Here is an 18389-nt window from a genome sequence, read left to right on the forward strand (position 1 = left end):
CGCGAGCGCTCCGACCCTGCCGGGCCCCCGGTCGGGGACGCGGCCGTGCCCCGGCAGGGGTGGCGCTCGCGAGGGACTTCGCTCCTTTAACGGCCGTGGCCGTGGGAAGCGCTGCGGCGCGTTGAGGCCCCGGTGTTGTCGCCCAGTAGCCCCTGCCTGCGCCACCGAGGGCGGTGCTCCCGCCCGCCGCGCCGGGCAGGTGGCGGTGCCCCGCCGCAGGCTCCCGGCACGCCCACGGCAGGCGCGGTGCGAGGCGCCGGCAGCTCCGCTCCCGCCGGCGCCCATCCACCGCGACCCCCGGCCTCACCGAGGCGCTCCCAGCCGGCCCCGGCTGCGGGCCTCTCCCAGCCCCGCGGCGCGCAGCGGTGATTCGTGCTGCTCAGCCGCTGGGCGGGAGCGCGGTCCTTGCTGCTGGGCCGCCTGCGGAGGTGCTCGGTGCCCCCGGCAGCCCTGAGCTGCGTGGGGAGCAGGGGGAGCGGGGCGCCGCCTGCCCCGTTACTGCGGGGCCGGCAGGAGGCGCCGCCGCCCTTGTCGCGGGCTCCACGGTACCGCTGGGCGCCGTGCGGCTCAGGGGGCCGGCGCCGAGCCCAGGAGGAGGTCGAGCCCCCTCGCCTCGGCCCCGCCTGCCCTCCCCGGCCCCGAGCGGGCCGGCCCCCGGCATCAATAATGCAGTAACGCAACGGCCCGGGCATTGTCTGCGGCGCGGGGGCGAGCGGGCAGCCCGGCCTCGGGTTACAGGCCCGGAGAGAAGGCTGCCGGAGTCGGCCCTGCGGCGCCAGGCGCTCCCCGACGGCAGGAACGGCGTGAGCGGGCCGGGGCCGGGCGGGCTGCGGCACGGCTCCGTCTCAGGGGGCTCCGGGGCCGCCTCTGTCGGGGGGAGGGCTGGGAGCTGCACGGAGGGCGAGAGTGGCCGGGCTGGAGCCGGGCACCGCGGGCAGCCCTGCGGCAGCCAGGCCTCGCCCGCCGGTCCCTCCTTCGCTCAGCTCGGGGCAGCCCCGACAGTCCCGGTGCAAGGTGAGCCCGGGCCGGTCTCGTCCCGCCCAGGCGCAGGTAGCGGTCGGGTCGCAGGAAGGGATCGAGTGATCTCCAGCGGCTGCTTCTGCCCCCGCTTCGTGTCTCCCGGCTCGTCCGCACGGCGCGGCCGAGCCCCCGCCCCCGCCGGCTCCCGGCGCGGAGGCTGCCGCGGGGCACGGGGATGGCGGCTTCCCGTCCCGGCGTCGCGCTGGGGCTGCTGCTGCTGCGGGCCCCCGGCGCCGGTGGGTGAGCGCAGACCGCGCCGAGACGGGGCCGTGCCCGGGACCCGTCCCGCACCTTCGACCCGTGTCCCGCGTGGGAGCCCATCCCCTGGTGCTGGGCGTGAGGGGCCGGGCTGACCCCACGCGCGGGGCTTTGTGTGCGGGCAGCTCTGGGAACGTGCGTGGTGGCGGGGCGGGGCGGGGGACGGGGCACGAGGCCGGCACACGAGGCCGGCACGGACACGGTCCCACGCACAGATCCGCGCGGGGGCCGCGACCTCCGGGCAAGGCTGCAACCCAGCCGGACAGCTCGGCCCTGCCTGCCCTGCAGGAGCTGTCCCGGGACGGAACGGCTCCGTGCCCCGAGACCTCGCGGCCGTCTCGAAGTCCCGGGCCCGGCCGCTATCGCAGCGCGCCGTCCCCGTCGTCCCACGAGCCGGAGCGCGGCAGCACGGGGAGGCGCCGGGCCCCGGGCAGAGCCCGCCGGAGGCCGCGGGGGTCCCGCGGGTGGCGAGCTCCGGGACTGCCGCGGCCCGCTCTCTGCCCAGAGCCGTGTGCGCGTGCATGTGTGCAGGTCTGCGTGTGTGCGAGCACTGTGACGGGCTCAGAGCAGCAGCAGGGATGTGAGCCCTTTCCACGGAGTGCCAGGACTGACACGCTCTGCTCTGAAAGCACTTTCTTTCCTGCAGGCAGAAACAGAGCCGGGCTCCGCTCTGGTTTCACCTTGGTTCTCCTCCTCTGCCTGCCCCAGAGCTTTCTGTGAGCATCCCTCTAATAAAGTGGCGATGGGAACCCAGCTCTGCCTGCAGTGACACAAGAGTTGCTTTTTGCAGCTCATCCTGTCCCAGCAGTTCTTGGCAGCCTGCTGCCTCCCAGCTCCCGTCCCACATACAGCCCCTCGCAGCCCCCAGACCAGGGCAGCCCCAGAAGCCCCTCAGGCTTGTTCCCTAGGGCAGCAGTGGCACAGGGAAAGCTCAAGGAAGGTGAAGCTCCTTCAAGAAGGTGAAGCTTCTTGAGGGAAGCTCAAGACAGGTGCAAGAAACATAGATTTGTCCAGGTGCCTCTCTGCAGGCACAAGGCTGGGTGGGGCGGTCGGCAGGGCTGGGTGTGCTGTGGGGCTCGAGTAAGGAGCAGACTGAGACATAGCTACAGCAGCGCACATTTATGGGGTCGGGCCTGGCGCGTCGTGGGTAACAACGCAGCGACATGCTGGGCACAGCGATGGCGTAAGCTACAGCGGGAAGCTGGGTCCTGCAGGGCTGGCGCTGCCGTGGTCCAGCTCAGTGCCGGAACTGCGGGACCGGGGAGGGGATGCGGATGTCCTGCCCCTTCTCCAGGCGCCGCTCACAGTCGATCAGGTAGTTCACGCCATCTATCACCAGCTGCACCAGCTCCACCTGCACCGGGGGCACACACACACATCCTGACTCAGGGGCTGTCCTGGCCCCAGCCAGGCCTCTGCTGAGCCATGCCAGCAAGGGTCCCGGCCACCGCGCTGCATGAAGGGCACATGCTGCCACCTCTAGGAGAGTGGTACAGCCCGCAGACCTCATGTGCCAGCCCCAGCACACAGACCCAGAGCTGAGGGCCTGTTGTGCACACATGTTCCAAACCACCTGCTGCAAAAGCATCTCTGTCCAGCACCCACCTCTGACTTCCCCAGCCGGTCCAGGTTGGAGATGTCGAAGACATTGCCAGTAGCTGCGGTGTCTACACCACCTGTCCCACGCTTCTGTAGCCGGAGGTTCTCCAGGATCTTGGGGAAGCGGTTGTCCTAGTGCCCAGAGAACACGTCAGTGCTCAGTGCAACCATCAGCAAGGCAGCCAGGCCACTGCAGCCGACTGCTCCCCAGGGCAGCCCTCCCACACCTTGCACAGCCCCGTCTGTGGGCCCTGCCCTGAGCAGACCCAGCTCAACACGCGGGTCCGGCCCCTTGTATGCTTCACTGCACTGGTGAGCCTGAATGAGGTCCAGGGCTGGTCCCATGCAGTCCTGCGCCTCCCCACGAGGCTGGGCTCCCTGTGCTGGCAGCTGAGGCTTGCCACAGCCCTGGGCTCGCTCCCCACAAAACGAGCCGTGGTAACTACCTTGCTGAGCAGCGGCAGCTTGATGTGGACGCCTGCTCGCAGCCCGGTGCCCAGGTTGGAGGGGCAGGTAAGGATGTATCCCAGCCTCTCATTCCACATGAACTCCCAGCCTCGCTCCTGGATTAGCCGCTCCACCTGGGTTAGAAGTGCAAAAAGCAATTCAGCCTCCAACTGCACAATGCACTGCCCTCAGCAAGGCACTCCTGCCACTTGGGTGCTGCCCAGCCCTGGGACAGTACAGGACACAAACCCTGCAATGGCCTTGCGTGCCCCTGTCCACCTGTCTGTGGGTCTGGCACGGCAACGGCCGGTGGGTGCTCACCTCCTTCAGGCCCCGGCAGAACCGCTCAAAGACGCGCTTCATGTTGCCACCCTTCTCCATGGAGATGATGCGTGTGTGGTCCTCCTCATTGATCCAGATCAGGAAGGTCTTCTCGTTGTTGTGCCTAGGGACAGGGCAGCATTTGGCGGTGCTGGCAGCCAGCAGAGCCCCCGTGCACGCACAGCTGCCTGTGCCAGCCCCAGCAGTGCCCTGCTTCCACCACCCCCCCCCCCCAGCCCCGGTGCCCATGCTGCCCCTGGATCCAAGCTCTCGCAGCTGAGCATGTTGCCAGAGCACAGCACGGCAGTGAGGCAGACAGCCAGGAGATGCTCCCAAAGATGGGCCAGCGTTCATCCACACGCACTGCTGTGGGTGACAAATGCTGGCTCTGGTGCCTTGGGCACGGGCAAGCGCTGCTGGGGAGGAGCAGCGTGGTGCCAGCCCTTCCTGACCCTGGGGCAGGGACACGGCTCCTGCACCACACAGATAGCAGGAGGGGCTGCGAGGTGTGAGGTGCACTCTGGAGCGCTGGGGTTTGGGGCGGCTGGAGCCGTTTGTGACATGGAGTTGTTTTCCCTGAGGCTGCTATAAAAGCGCTGTGCCTGCCAGGGCGGTGTGGGCAAGCGCATGTGCCGGCTGTTGCTCCGCGGGTGCGTGGGATGCTGTGTGGGTGTGCAGAGATGCTGGGAGCGAGCGGTAACAAGCAATTGTAGCAAGATACATCTGGGGGCAGGTAGAGTGTGCAGAGAGCAGGAAGGAGCACTGGGGGTTGCCTGGGGAGCAGAAGGCAGTTACAGGTTTTTGGCAGCCCAGAGAATGGGAGGCTGTAGGCTGGAAAGAGCGGTCAGAGTTGACAGCAGGGGCCTGAAATGGCCGGCTCCTGAGCTGCCCACCGCTTAGCGAGATGCTGCGGTTTGTGTGAGGAGCAGACACCCACTGACTGCTGCACAGCTCAAGGGGCTGAACCCTGCAAGGGGACCCCAGGTTGGGTGTGAGCAGGGAGGGCCCAGCTGCCGCCACCACGGAGCTGGGGCGATGGCAGCCTGGGGTCTGCAGTGCAGGGAGTGAGGGGAGCATGGGCGGTGTGGCTGGGGCAGCTGGACAGAGCAGCAGCGTCCCCCTGCCTGTCTGCCCTGCTGGCTGCTCAGGGCTGGGAAGATCCTCACCAGATCCCTCGGGCGTCGGGCCAGTCCCGGGCCATTCCTGCCGCTGTCAGGAGGGGGGACACCGGCTTGTCGAAGAGGAAGTGGTCCTGGAAGGAGGCAGAGAGTCAAAATGCCCCCTGGGGCTGCACAGCCGAAGCTGTGGCACCCCATCTCTCTGGTCCCAGTGTGCCATGCAGGCGATGCACTGCAGCTGTCCCTGGTGGGGTGAGCTCGCTTGCTGTCCCAGCTGCGGTCAGGACTCCCTGCTTCCTGACTGGGTGGGCAGAGGCTGCTGGTGATCTTGCCTTCCCCTGGGCATACACAGGGGCACGGGGCAGGAGCCGGAGGGGCACATGGGTTGCTGGGGCCGTGTTCAGCCAGCTCCGTCCTCCCCCAGGAGGGCTGAGAAGCGCCATAAGCAGCCTCTGCACCACTGGGGCAGGGAGCCCTGGTCCCACAGGACCGTGGGGCTGGGGAAGGGGGCCATGGCCTCCTGGGGAGGTGATGCCTGGGATGGGGTCCTGCCCCAGGGCTGGCCAGGCAGTGTGCCAACTCACATCAATGAGTTGCTGTTGCTCCTTCTCCGTCATCTCGCTGAGGCGGTAGTACCGGCCTGCCAGGTCTCCAGAGAGGCCGTTCAGTGCCTCCACGGCCACCTTCTCCACCTCCCGCCGCTCGGCACGGGTACAGGCTGGTGGCAGGCTCAGCCCACGGATGCTGCGCCCCGTCCGGACCCGGGATGAGAGCACATAGCGCTCATCGAACTGGCCAAACTTAATCTGGAACAGACAGGTGCCGTGGGGTGTTGGTGGGGTGGTGCTGGTGCTGAGCATCGCCCTGTCCACCAAGGCTCAGGAAGGGGACCCTGCTCCCAGCCAGGGCTATGTGGCACTGCCGCCCATCTCGCCCACCTTGGAGGCGTCCAGGTCCGTGACATGCTTCATGGTGCGTGGGTTGTACCCGTTGTGTCGCTCCTGGATCACAGGGTCAAACAGCTCGGCAAACACCTGGAAGGACATGGGACGGCATGCAGCTCTTCAGATCCAGCGTCCCACAGAGCCCCTGCCACCAGCACCGGGGACATGGCAGCACAGGGGACCACAGAGGGTGGCTGGGGTCACCTCACATCCCGCAGCACAATGGCAACCCACAGGGCAGACACTGCCCAGACAAGTAGGGCTCAGGGGCAAGGAGGAGGAGGTTGCAGGGCTTCAGGAACAGCTGCTCTGCAGGAGCCCTGTGTCCCCATGGGGACATGCTCCAGCTGCCTGGGCTGAGTAGAAGGAGGTGAGCGATAATACTTCAGGCTGCTGGATCCCAGGGATTGGGTCCAGGCCAGCAAGAGACAGCACACATCGGGCCAGAGCTACGCCATGTCCCGCAGGTACCGGGACTGCCACGGCTGCTGCAGCCACCCTAGAGAGCCTGGAGCACAGCAGGGCTTTGGCCATCACTCACCTCATATGTTTCTTCATCACCAGCTACCATGCCCACAGTCTTGATGAAGGGGTGGCCAGGATTGTCCACACCTGTCTGGATGCACTGGTCTAAGGTCCAGCCATTGGGGGTTGCTTTGTCACAGAGCCTGGTGTAGATGGCTGGCGTCAGGTTGCTGGCCATGCAGTTGTTGTGTTTCCGCAGGTCAGGGTACTCGGCACTGCAGGGCAAGAGAGCAATGAGCCTTTGGGGCCAGGGGATCTGCACTGGGTCTGGCTGGGACGGAGATCACTTTCCCCACAGCAGCCCACGTGTTACCGTGCTCTGCACTTGTAGCTAGAACACTATTGCTATCACACCAACGTTTTGGATACTGCTGAGCAGTGCTGGCACAGCATCACAGCTGTCTCCAACCCCTTCCAAAGGCCAGTAGCCAGGGGGTGGGCAAGAGGTGGGGAGGGGACAATGCCAGGGCAGCTGACCTAAACCGACCGAAGGGATATTCCTTATTGTATGACAGTCTGTTCAGTGACAAAAGCTGGAGGGAAACAAGGAGAAAGGGGGGAGGGGGGAGTCTCGTTATGAAAGTGTCTGTCTGCCCAAGCAACCACATGCACTGAGGCCCCGCTTCCCAACAAATGTCTGAATGTTGCCTGCTGATGGGAAGTAGGGAATTTTTTTTCTCCTACTGCTTCTGCGTGACTTTTTTTTTTCCCTTTCATTAAACTGCTCCTTATCTCAACCCACGAGCTTTTTTTCATTGTATTTTCTCCCTGTTTCCCTCTGAGGAGTGGGAGTGAGAGCAGCGTGGCAGTGCGGAGCTGTCCATCCGTTGCTAAATTGCCACCGGGACCCAGCGCTCCTGCCCCACGGAGACCCTCAGGGCAGGCATGTGCAGGGGAGCTCTGGGGGGCTGGGAAAGCCACGCTGCCTGCCCAGGAAGGCAGCCGCTGGCATCACACAGCAAGGGCAGAGAACAGCCCAAGCTGACTGCTGATATTGCCACAAGGACAAGAGTCCACGAGCAAACCTGGGCCGGTTGTTAGGGTGCGGCTCCTTATCAGCTGCGTACCAGGGCTCCTGGGCTCTGGGCTGCCACGTCAGCCACAGCCCTGCGCAGGGTCCGGGTGTGGAGGGGCTGGCTGGCCAGGCCATGGGGGCTCTTGCTCGCCTTCTCCTGCAGAGGGGCAGCTGCTCCCAGCACCAGGGTCTGCCCAGGGGCACGAGCCCGTCCCATGCAGGCAGCGGGGCAGCGGGGCACGGAACCCTTGGGGGCCCTGTCCCACGTCTGCCCGCACTCGGTGCTGTCCCCTGGGCCCTGACCCCACGCAGCTCAGGCACCGTGGGGCAGGAAATCGGCTGACCCCGATCTGCAGCTGGTGGGAACTGCACCAGTCTGGAGCAGTTTATTGTATTAGGGGAATGCTTCCCTCTAATCAGCTTAGTGGGAGGCCGTCTCCTGACCTCCTTCCCACTTTAGCTGGGCTTTGTGCTTGTCAGCACCGCCGCTGCCCCCACCCCTGCGTCTGCAGGTCGGGGAACGCACATTGGCCCCACGCCTACGCCTTGGCTGCTGCTTGTGGCTTCCGGAGTTTGCAGAAAGAAAGGGAGGTCGGGCTCTCATTGCCACTCTGTGTGGGGAAGCACTGGCAGTTCCAGCCTGGCCTCGTGCAAGGAGGCGTTTGCGCCAGGCAGGAACGGGCCGCAGGCCTGTCCGGCTGAAGGCTGCTCCCCCAGCCCACGCACAGTTCTCTGCCATGTTGAGATGCTTCAGCTCAAAGGACGGCTTGTTGTATATGGGACGCATCCTGCCCCAGCCTCCCTTGTTGCTCCTGCCCCTGCCATCAGCTGGCTATGGATCCATGTCTCCCTGGGGAGAGACATCCTCATAAAAAACACTGATCAGAATGGGACACTTGGACACGTCCCTTCCCTACCCCCAGCACTGCCTGGCATGCTAGGACTGAAGCTCACTCTGCTTTCCTGGTGTCAGTGGACTACGTCCAGAGAGCCAGAAAAGGTTGCTAAGGGGAGCAAGCTTGCTTGCAGAAAACAGAATGCTGTAGTTTTAAGCTCACCGACTGCTGTGGTCAGTCTGTACCTCCACTGCAGAGTTCAGAGACTAAAACCTAAGACCCTGCCCCAGGATCTGTGCCTGCTGCAGTGCTGATTTAGTTCCTGGCCCAAACACACCCTTCTCCAGAACAGCCCTGAATCACAGCCAGCAAATCTGGGCAATCTCTTTTCAGCCTTTCCAGAGAACCCCAACTAAGCTGGATGGTGCCAGGATAAGCAGGGCAATGCAGGGGATGAAGGTGTTACATGCTTAGTGCTCTTAGTGCTGTGCTCACAAGCACTTCCAAAAAAGCTAGAGCAGAGCTGCACAGGGCACTGCTCTGCCACCTGCCTGGGCTGCTTCCCGGGGCTGCGTGGGGAGGACAAGGGGAGCAGGCGCTCTGCTCTGCTGGGTGTCCAGGTTTCCTCTGCCACAAGCAGGAAGGTGACAAGGCACTTGGCCTTCCTGGGGTTCCCTTGCCCTTTGGTTCTGCTCCCCAGAAACGGTATTAAAGCAACGGCCCCTTCAGAGCTGGCTTTTCTTTGCCAGTGCCCCGATGCTGAGCTACGAGGTGCATTCCTGTCAGGCTCCCTGGGCACAAAGGCTGGGAGCTCTTCCAGCAGGAGATGGATGCCTGCCAGTACAACGCGGCTGGGAGCGGGCACTTCGCTACTGGCCGTGCTGCTGTGAGAGCCAGCTCAGCACTGCGGTGCTGCCACGCCGTTGGGACAGGGCTGCCTGCAGTGACCGTCCTCTCTGCCCTTGCATGAGGGGTGCTTCACCCAGGAGACCTGCAAAGTGCTCAACAGGCAGTATTAGCCCACCCACTCTCCTGGAGCGGCAGCCTGTGCGTCTCCCCGTGACTGTGGCTAATCCTGCAGCCTCCGGCACCCTTCCTGGCGTCACCGGCTGCTGCTTCTGCAGGTGCACTCCGCGGACACCCCGCTGAGGCCACCCCTGCTGCGCGGGGCCTCCATCGAGGCGTGGGGCTGTGCGGGGCGAGCACCGCGGACCCTGCGGGAGGAGCTGGTGCCGGCGAGGCTGCGGCAGGCAGCGGAGCATGCGGCTTGCTCACGCAGGGAGGGGGGGTAGGGGCTGGGATTCTCCGCGTGACTGCTCAAACGTGGCTGCTGCGGGACCCTGCCTGGCGGCGGGCACCTCCACGCCAAGGTGTCAGAAAGCTGACGGGGGCGTCCGTGCCCCCAGAGTGTGGTCATATGTACCTCTGACAACCATTCGACCATTGTGTGATGCAGAGATCTCTGAAGGCTGTTGCCAATGCCTCTCATTGTTTGACTTAAAACCTAGAGGGGGCAAGTCCCCAGATGGGATGACTTGCCCTGCAGAGCAGGGTGCTGTGGCTCACCCTGGGGCTCTGTCCAGTGTCAGCATCATCACAAAAGCCAAATGCACCCTCCCGGGAAGCTCATCTCAGTGTTTCCCTGACAGATCCCCTGCCCTGGATTTCATCCCTTCCCCCAGACTCATCTCAGCCTCTGTTTCCCACAGATGGTGCCTGTCTCTTCCTGCCAGCCCCGTCTTTGTTTTCAGCATTAACTCTGACCTGCTGTTTTCCCCCAGCCCACTGGTCCTGCCACAGCAACACCTTCACAGCACTGCCAGCTTGCCCCCCACCCAGCAGGTGTTTCGAGTGTGCAAGGGGACACTTCTGTGTTCAGGTTCAGCGGGGTACAGGCCAGCTGCCTGCAGATGCCAGCACACCTCTGTGGGGCCAGAACACAGGCAGAGTGCCTGCCTCTCCCACACCAGATGGGTGTCACAGGTCCCAGTGGATTTTCCTCTCCATCCTCACTCAGTGAAGACCTTCAGTCATTCAGAAAGCTTGAAAGCACAGTCCTCTCAGGAGATGAATAAACAGTAACATCCAATCTTCATCAGTCCCTGAACTCGTTCCATTTCCATCCCGTTTCCATGGCCCGACCCAGCACGTCTGAGCACCAGAGCTGGCTCTCAGCACAGCTTTCTGCACGAGCAGAGCTCTCAGCCTGCAATGCAGAGCAGCACCGCTCGCTGACAACACGGTGTTTGGTGCAGGCATCACAGCAGCCGCATGTGTTTGGAGCAGCGACACGCCGCCTCCTTCCCCGCTCTTCTCCCTCTGCACACAGTCCCTGCTGGCATCAGGATGGGGGGGACACCTCTCCTCGCTTTCCCAACCTGCATCTGACCTGTGGCAGGCTGCCAGCGCAAGGGGAAGGGCCTGCTGGCAGCCACAGCATCCCTCTCCCCTGCCCTGCCCTGTCCCCGTGAGGCACAAGCAGCTCTGCCCTCTTCCCCCCCGTCTTGTGCTTTTCTCCCCATACTCCTCGGGGCCAGGCAGCGTGGGGGCCAGGAGGGAGCTGCCACCCCTCTGCTGGCCTTGAGACCTCCTCTTCCTCATTGCTAAGGCAAACGGTGGTGAGTGGAGCAGTAGGTAATGCCTCCGCATGGACAGGGCTGGTGGCGGCCACGTGCCTGGTCCCCCTTGGCAGAGAGCAGTTTGAAGGGGGGGGGGGGTTGACACGGAAACTTCTGTGCTGGAGCTTGAACCTTAGCACTGCTCCACAGCTCTGACACTTATCTGGCTTAAAGCATCAAGCACAGGTTGTGGAAATAGGGCCAGCAGCTCCCGCACACAGAGCCAGCATTACCCCAAAAGCACCCCTTAGCCAGACCAGGCAGCACGCGCCCGCCTGGCCCAGCTCAGCCCTGCGCCCACCTTCCAGGCACTTGCCTGGTCCCGATCACACACCTCAGGGCTCATCTTCACCCCACATCTTCCAGCACAGCTCTGCCTGGGAGGACAGGATGAACTGCTCAGCCTTAGCGGGACCTGTGGGCCCTTCCAGTTCTCCCTTTAGAATCTGCCATGAGATGGGAGAGCGAGGACCGTCAGGGAACCTTTTTTTAACGCCCTGGAGAAGTCCTTGGCCCAACGTCAGGCACCAGTACAGCCCAGTGGTGAAAGGCTAGGAGCCACAGCCAGCCGCGGGGCAGCCAGGGAGCCTCTGCTCCAGCACAGGCCCTCACGGACAGAGCTCCAGGGTATTTTGCCAGGACGAGAGAAAATGCAGCCTTCCTTTTGCTCCGTCCTGTTCCCACCAGGATACTGGCAAGCCTCCACTGGCTCCTGCGACAACCGGGCCAAGCTCGGGGCATTTCTTTGCTTGACATCTCTGCAACGCTGTCCCCGCCGGACGGACTCACCGCCTCCGCCGGTCCCAGCTCTGCCCCGGCCCCCGGCCCCCTCCGCTGCCCAGCCCCGTCCAGCTCCGCCCGCCCCCGGGCCCGCCGCGGCAGCGGCTGCTCCCGGTTGCCGACCCGCCCGCGCGAGGCGCAGCCCGGGCCGGCCGGGACGGTGGTGCCGGTGCCGGCCCGGTGCCGGCCCGGGGAGGCCGAGCTCGAAGCGGAGGTTCCAGCGCCGCGGCCCGCGCCCCTCCCGCGCCCGGCGGCCCCGGTGCCCTTGGGCTCGGGGACGGGCGCCCGAGGCGGAGCTGCTCCTTCCCGCCGGAGGCGGCCAACACGGGCGAGCCCCCCGCCGCCGCCGCGCCGCCCGGTTCCCCCCGCCGCCGCCCGGCTCCCCGGGCTCGGTTGCCCGCGATCCCGGTCGCTCCCCGCCGCGGGACGCGAGCGGCCCCCGGGGAGCTGGGGACGGGGAGGGGGGCACGGCCCCGCGCCCTTCCCCGGTGCCGTGGCCGCGGGGACCGGCCCCCGCCCGCCGCCCGCCGCCGGCCCCCCCACACGTGCGCCCCCGCCGCCCGCGCCCGGTACCTGGGCGGGTAGCGCCGCCGCTGCCGGTCGCCCGCGCTGACCGCGTCCCGGGCGAGCAGGAAGCCGGCGGCGAGGGAGCCGGCGCCCACCATGGCCAGGAGGCCGGCGGAGCGGCGGGCGGAGAGCGCGCGGGCGAAGGTGCTGGCCATCGCGGAGCGGCGGCGCGGCGGAGCGAGCGCGGCGGGGGCCGGGCGGCGGACGTGATGGGAATGGGAACGGCGGCGGCGGCGGCGGCGGCGGGAGGGTGCGCGGGGGGCGGGGAGCCGGCGGCACGGGGGGGGCCGCGACGGCACCGCCACCTGCTCGGGCCGCCCCGCCCCGCCCCGGGGCCGCCGCCGCCGCCTTCAGCACCGCGCGCCGGACAGCGCCGGCGGGGCCGCGCGCCCGACCCGCCCCGGGCCCCTCGCCCCGCGCCCCTCGCCCCGCGCCCCTCGCCCCGCGCCCCTCGCCCCGCGCCCCTCGCCCCGCACCCGCCGCCGCAGGCGGGCACGGCGCAGCGGGGCGAAGCCCGCGACTGCGAGGGTGCGGCCAGGGCAAAGTCCGCGCACCTGGAGCCGGCGGCGGCGGGGCGCGGATGCCGGGACGAGGCGCCCCGACGGCCCGGTGTCGGGACGGGAGGCGGCCCGGGATGCGTGCCGGGGCGGGCGGGCTGCTGTCACCGTGGCGCCCCGCGCCGCTGCCCGCGGCCGGGCATCCCCCCCGCTGCCCTCGCACGCCGTGTCCGGCCGGGCCGGGGCAGCCGGCCGCGAGCGCCGTGCTCCCGGCGGCCGCGGCAGCGCCGGGGCGCGGAGCGCGGGCCTCGGGCCGCCCCGCGCTCCGCCGCCGCGAACGCCGCGGGACGGCAGCGCCGCGGGCCGTGCCCGGGTCGCGCCGCCCGCCCGCTGCGGGCCCGCCCCGCCTCGCGGCGCAGGGCTCACGGAGCTGGCCCGGCTCCGCGGGACGCGGGCGCCCGCCGGGCCGCGCGGCGCGGTTGCCGCGGTAACGCGGGGCCCGGCGGCGCCGCCCGCGCGCGCGCGGCTCGCGCGGCCTCGCAGCGCCGCCCGTCGCCGCCAGGGGCCGCTGCGCCGCGCCCGCCCGCGGCCGGCCGGCCCCGCCCCCCCGCGCCGATTGGCCGGCGGCGGCCGTCAGCAGGCCGCGATTGGCCGCCGGCCGCGCCGGCCGCGCAGGGTGCGCCCGGAGGCCGCAGGTGAGCGGAGGGAAATGGCGGCGCCCGGCGGGGCGCCCCCTGCCGCCGCCCCCCGCCGCCGCCGGCGGAGCGGCCCCGCCGCGGGCTGCGCCGGGCGGGACGGGGCGCGGCGGGGGCGCCGCTGCCGGGCGGCGCCGGGCGCCGGGGGGCTGCGGGTAGGTGTCGGCGGCCGCCGCTCGGCGCGGGGCGCCCCGGCCCCCCCCGCGGCCTCCCCTTCGCCCTTCGGCGGCCGAGCTCGGCGCGGCCCTGCGGGGGGGGAGCGGGCGGAGCGGGCCGGGCCTCGCCCCCGGCGCTGCGGGCGGGCCGTGCCGCGGCGGGCCGGGCGCTGGCTCCGAGCGTCCCTCCGGCGGCGGAGCGGCGGGGCCGGCGCGGCTTTGCCGTGGCTTTGCCGTGGCTCCGCGGCGGGGCTCCGGAGCCCGGCCTCGTGGCCAGGCGCTGCCGCCGCGCCGCGCGCGAGGCCCCGGCCCCGGCGTTCCCCCGCCGTGCTGCGGGGCAGCCTCGGCTCCGCCGGGGCCTTCGGGGGAGCGGCGGCCGGGCCTCGCGTTCGGCGTGCGAGGGCAGGGTAAGGCGTGCGAGCGGCTGCCCCCGGAGCGGTTACCGGCCCGCCTGCAGCCCGGGCTGGGGAAAAATGAGCGTTAAGTGCTAACGTATCCACAGGTTGTACGCTAACAAACCGAGGCTAACGAACATAACAAACGACGTTTTAAAAGTTCAAACGTCTCTAAACTTGTTTATGATCTTTCTTATCAAAAAAAAAGGAAATAATATTTTATGTTTAAAATTGCTAATAAATCTGTATTAACAATTACAGGCTCAGAAATTCTGATGCTGTAAAGCTTCACGCTTAACAATCTTATAAATCTCTTAAAAAAAAAACACATAAAATAATTTCATAAGTCAAGAGTGGATCTTACTCCTGCATTTGCTATGTGAACAATATAACAGCTGCTCAAACGTAGAGGATGTAAGTCACCAGGTTTTTGCTGGATTCGCAAGCAGAGGCATTGTGTAGAAGAAGGAGCTCCTAGTCAGGAAACGTGTTTTAACCATTGCTGCACCCTCTCTGGGTTTGAAGTTGTTGATAGATTTGCAGTTACTGACAGTGCTGTTCAAACAGGCAGAACAGTATATTTAGAAGCATGACTTCAGCTGCCTGATTTTGAAGACGTTGAACTTCTTTGTTAATAAAACATGGAAAATGTTCTTTAATACACCAAGTCCAAATAGCTTTTAATTATTAACTCTGAAATAGGCGTGTGGTTTTTTTTCTGAGGCAATTAAGAGTTTGTGACTTGATTTTTGATAAGAGTACAGCTTTCACCTTTTGTGTGTAAGTATGTAATTAACCTTAATACAAATAGTCCTTGTGACCATGGAAATGACCCCTTTGGTACAGTTACTTCACTGATCATACATTCAGGGTCAAGGCATAAGTTTTGTTTTTTTTTTAAAGTACTGATGATCGTAAGTATTTTAAAGTGTCAGCTATGTGTATTCTTAAAGGTAGTCATATGTCGGGTACTTGACCTTGCCTGAGTCAGGATGGGGTTCTGTAAACTCATTTATCCTCACAGCCTGTTTGCATGCAGTGGTATCCTGCACTCCTTTGACCTCCGCTCTGCTGCTTCCCCCAGGCTCCCTGGGGTGCAGAAGCCTCTCCCAGCCACCTGTGGCTGCTGCCACTGGCGATGTGACTGGTTTTCATTGGTCACCGCATGCCAGAACCACGGCGGTCCTTGTCCTTCAGCTCTCCGCTGTAGAGACTGTGCTGTCAAGTAGTGCTTCTGCAACTATAACAGGCTTTGTTTTAAAAACAAACAAAAAAACAAACTAATCGATCAAAAACAACACCCCTCCCACATAGTTTTCACTTGTTAATGCCATGCTGGGTGTGAAGTTAATGCAAGATATGATCATCCTTTCTGCACTTAAATTTCTGGTACTTCAGAAGTTGGGCGCAAAGAATAAATCTCTCCATGCTGTGAACATCCTTATCAGAACACCACCAGATTCATCTGCTGGAGAACCTGGAAACAACTTACGTCTCATTTCTTATCGCTAATGCAAGGTAGTCCAGAGAGCTGAATTGGTCCCAGAACACTCAGAGGCAAAGTTTAAATCTCAGTTCCGGGTTGTGTGTCAGCAGTTTCTGCTTGCCGTTAGGTGATTACATTAACCTTTGGTATGACTGTGTAGCAGACCATAGCTGTCCTTGGAGGAGAGTGCAAGGATGTCTTTAGCTGGAGTGGCTGGTACGTACTTCCTCATATATTTGTGATGGGATGAGCAAGCATGAATATTTCAAAATAAGAACCATGCTTAACTTGTGTGTGTGTGCCATTGTCGTGTCAAGGCTTTTGATTCTCTTGGACGGTACAGCCAGCAACATTAATGCTTTATTTTCTTGCTGTGATTTGTGAAAGGTGAGAGACCTGTAGTACTCTTAGCAAGTGGAAACTGGTCTGAACCTATGGGCTGTAGGAGCAGTTAGCCCAGGGAGCAGTGAGAATGATGTAGAACCATCAGGACACCTGTGTGAGAAGCAAACATCCCGTACTGCCAGGGTCTCTCACAGCTCTAGGTTTGAAGAAAAAAAGCAGCAGGGAGGATGTAGGCTGAGCACCGTACAGGAACCTTGCTAGTACTGTTTCTGTAACAGATGTTGCTCTCCTCCTGTCATATAAACTCTTTGATATCCCAGCTCTAGAGCTGATTCAGGCATGGTGGCAAATCCTCATGTAATCTGTCTGTTACACTAGAATGGTACTTCTCTTGCCTGTTTGCCTTTAACAGCAGCAGTCTGTCCGAATTTTGCATACCTGAGTTATGCCTGTAACTGTTTCATCAAGTGACTGTAGCCGTGGTTGGTAGAAAGCCAGTCAGAGAAGGGATATGCTTTAAACAGAAACTTGGAAAAGGTTTTGCTTATACCCTGTCCCTTTCCTCTCACCAGAAACAACCTGAGATAACGAGGTTTATCCCATTAACACCAAGGGCATGCTGGATGTATCAGTGGCCTTTGGCTTCACTGAGGCTCTGGGTTTTCACTCGTTTTTAGTATGGCATGTCATAGCCTCCAGAAATAGTTGCAGAGCAAAGCAGAAGTTGCTTTTTTTTTTTTTTTTCTGGGATAGAAGCAGGAATGTAGAGAACCTGTTGCTTTCTTAGTTCTTAGGCCAAAGGTTTTCCTGCTGCTTGATCTATTTTTTCCAGGAGGGAGGGGAGAGTATGCGATTGGTGAAGACGGTCCTCCTCCTCTTCTTGCGTGGTTTACTTCGTTAAGTCATCAGCCACCAAGCTGATAGTGAACTTGCTAAGGTCTTACTCTGTGCTGGCATGCAGAGGCAGCGGGGCCAAGGAACAGAAACGGTTCCTGAGTATGTTGGGAATCCTCCTCTTGTCCTTGTGTGGAAGTAGCAGGATTATACGGCGCACACAGTAGAAACGCCTGTGTAGCCTGGTCTGCCAGTACTATTGCTACCGCCAGCTGAGAGCATGGGCGGTGGATTAAAGCTTTAACTCTCGCTAATCTGGATGCTCATGTGTTGGGTGTGCACTGTGCCTCAAGCGGCACGTAGGAGCAGGCAGCACTGGCCTTTGTGCACCGGTGTGAGCTGGGCTTGGTGTGTCTTCTTGCTGGCCTGGGCTCCCCAGGCAGATCTGGTGTGCGAATTGACAGTCTTGCTGTCAAGCCTGCGCCTCGTGGCGTGGCTTTGGGCACTTGTCCAGCGCGCTTCTGCTCCAGTGCTTTCCGTGAGTGCTCAGCTCTTACCTCTCCTGTCCTTTCTGGGAGTGTGCAGCCTTTCTGCATGGAGGCATACCTTAGTTTTATCCATATTTCCCTGGAGATTTCAGAGGCAGCTGGATTGCCCGCTGTATATTTGTTTCTTTTGCCTGTTCCCGCCCTGCTCGAGTGGATGAAGTCAGTTTCCCTCCTTTGTTCTTGGTGAGGGGATTTGCACCTACCATGAAACTGTGCTGGCAGCAGGCAGGTGGCATTTGGGTGCATTTCCTCTGTTTTGTGAAGAGCTGTCAGGGAGGACTGGGAATCCAGTTGTATGTGGTGGTACATTCTCCTGTGATATGCTGGCTCTAAGGCCAGGCATGCCTCAAAAGAGGAAGTGCAGTAACTGTCAGTCTGGGGAAGGATGGAGATCACGTGAGAGTACAAGAAGCAGTGGTAGAGTGTGCATTTGTAGGAAATACTAGCATGAGGCGTTTACAAAGTCATCTTCTCGAGGTTGCACTTCCTGTACTGGTTTTGGCTGGAATAGAGGGAGGAAAGCTTTTCACCATGGGGAAACCATTTCCCCATTTGTGTGGGGAAATCAAAGTAAAGGGCAACCACTTGACATTTATGTGTGCACAGCTATGGACAGAGCTGAACACTTGTGTCCTTGGTCTGTACAGGTCATGCATACTGTACATTCAACTCAGTTGCTTGTGTGGCCGACAGTGCTGCTCCTGTAGGCGATTGTGCAAGATGTGCTCATTTCCTAGTGTTTATAAAGAACGGCTTGTATCTGGATAACCAGACTCCATGGTCAAAGAGTAAATCAGAGCCAAGCTTGCAAAACTTAGAAGTCCTGACCTGCAAGCCGCTGCTTCTTTTGTGTCCTCTTTACCTGCCAAAGAGTTGTCAGTCCTTCCTTTTCCCTTCTCCCCTGCAAACTCGTATGTCTCTCAAACTGTTCTCTCTGTTACTTTAGGTCTTCTTGAGCTAGAAGGATGAAAATTGGTGATTGGAAAGTCACCGTCACTCTCCTAAGTTTCCTCCTAACTTCCGAGTCCCAGTTTGGGTGTACAAGGCTGCGAGCAAGTCTACTGTCCCATTCCATGATTTAAAGAGAGGCCTGGAGCATGCATCATTGTAAGGTTTAAATTATTTCAACGCTAGCAGCGACACTGTCCCTTTCCCAGCTGCTGCAAAAGGGCTCATTGCACAATGGAGCTACCTTTCTAAAATGGTTCTGGGTCCTGGATCCCCTCCCACCCTGAGCGTCTCTTCCTGCATACCTCTGCCTAGAGACTCTCTTCATCTCACCTGGCTCTCCCTGTTTGTCCTGGGCAGCGGGTCCCTGGACTTGTTCACTCTAGCTCAGTCCCTGCCCTGCCCACCCTCACCTGCTCCCAGTGGCATCAGCCCTGG

At 62.5% G+C, this 18389-nt stretch overlaps 2 protein-coding genes across 13 annotated transcripts in view; one reads left to right on the plus strand and one right to left on the minus strand.

Moving 5' to 3' along the window:
* Positions 1-2382: 2382 nt before the first annotated feature.
* On the minus strand, positions 2383-12752 carry CKMT1A (creatine kinase, mitochondrial 1A). Of its 2 annotated transcripts, none has more exons than XM_080551716.1 (9): positions 12603-12752; positions 6249-6447; positions 5702-5797; positions 5348-5569; positions 4812-4897; positions 3646-3769; positions 3324-3458; positions 2884-3009; positions 2383-2632 (listed from the first exon to the last, which is right to left on the minus strand). In XM_080551716.1, the coding sequence occupies exons 2-9, from the start codon at positions 6408-6410 to the stop codon at positions 2516-2518; spliced, it is 1068 nt and encodes a 355-aa protein (XP_080407842.1). In that variant the 5' UTR covers positions 6411-6447; positions 12603-12752; the 3' UTR covers positions 2383-2515. The 2 variants fall into 2 exon arrangements, with proteins under 2 accessions (XP_080407842.1, XP_080407841.1); XM_080551715.1 differs by lacking the exon at positions 12603-12752 and adding an exon at positions 12055-12374.
* Positions 12753-13189: 437 nt separating this feature from the next.
* Positions 13190-18389, plus strand: part of PPIP5K1 (diphosphoinositol pentakisphosphate kinase 1) — a 52708-nt gene continuing 47508 nt past the window's right edge. For 2 of the 11 annotated variants that reach the window (XM_080551651.1, XM_080551650.1), the window contains exon 1: positions 13627-18110. The gene's annotated coding sequence lies outside the window, so the exon portion shown is untranslated. Of the gene's footprint in view, positions 13241-13596; positions 18111-18389 lie in introns of those variants that run through there. The other 9 variants (XM_080551655.1, XM_080551657.1, XM_080551652.1 and 6 more) reach the window with 8 other exon arrangements.

Source organism: Anser brachyrhynchus (assembly GCF_964034855.1).
Source record: "Anser brachyrhynchus genome assembly, chromosome: 11".
Taxonomy (NCBI): domain Eukaryota; kingdom Metazoa; phylum Chordata; class Aves; order Anseriformes; family Anatidae; genus Anser; species Anser brachyrhynchus.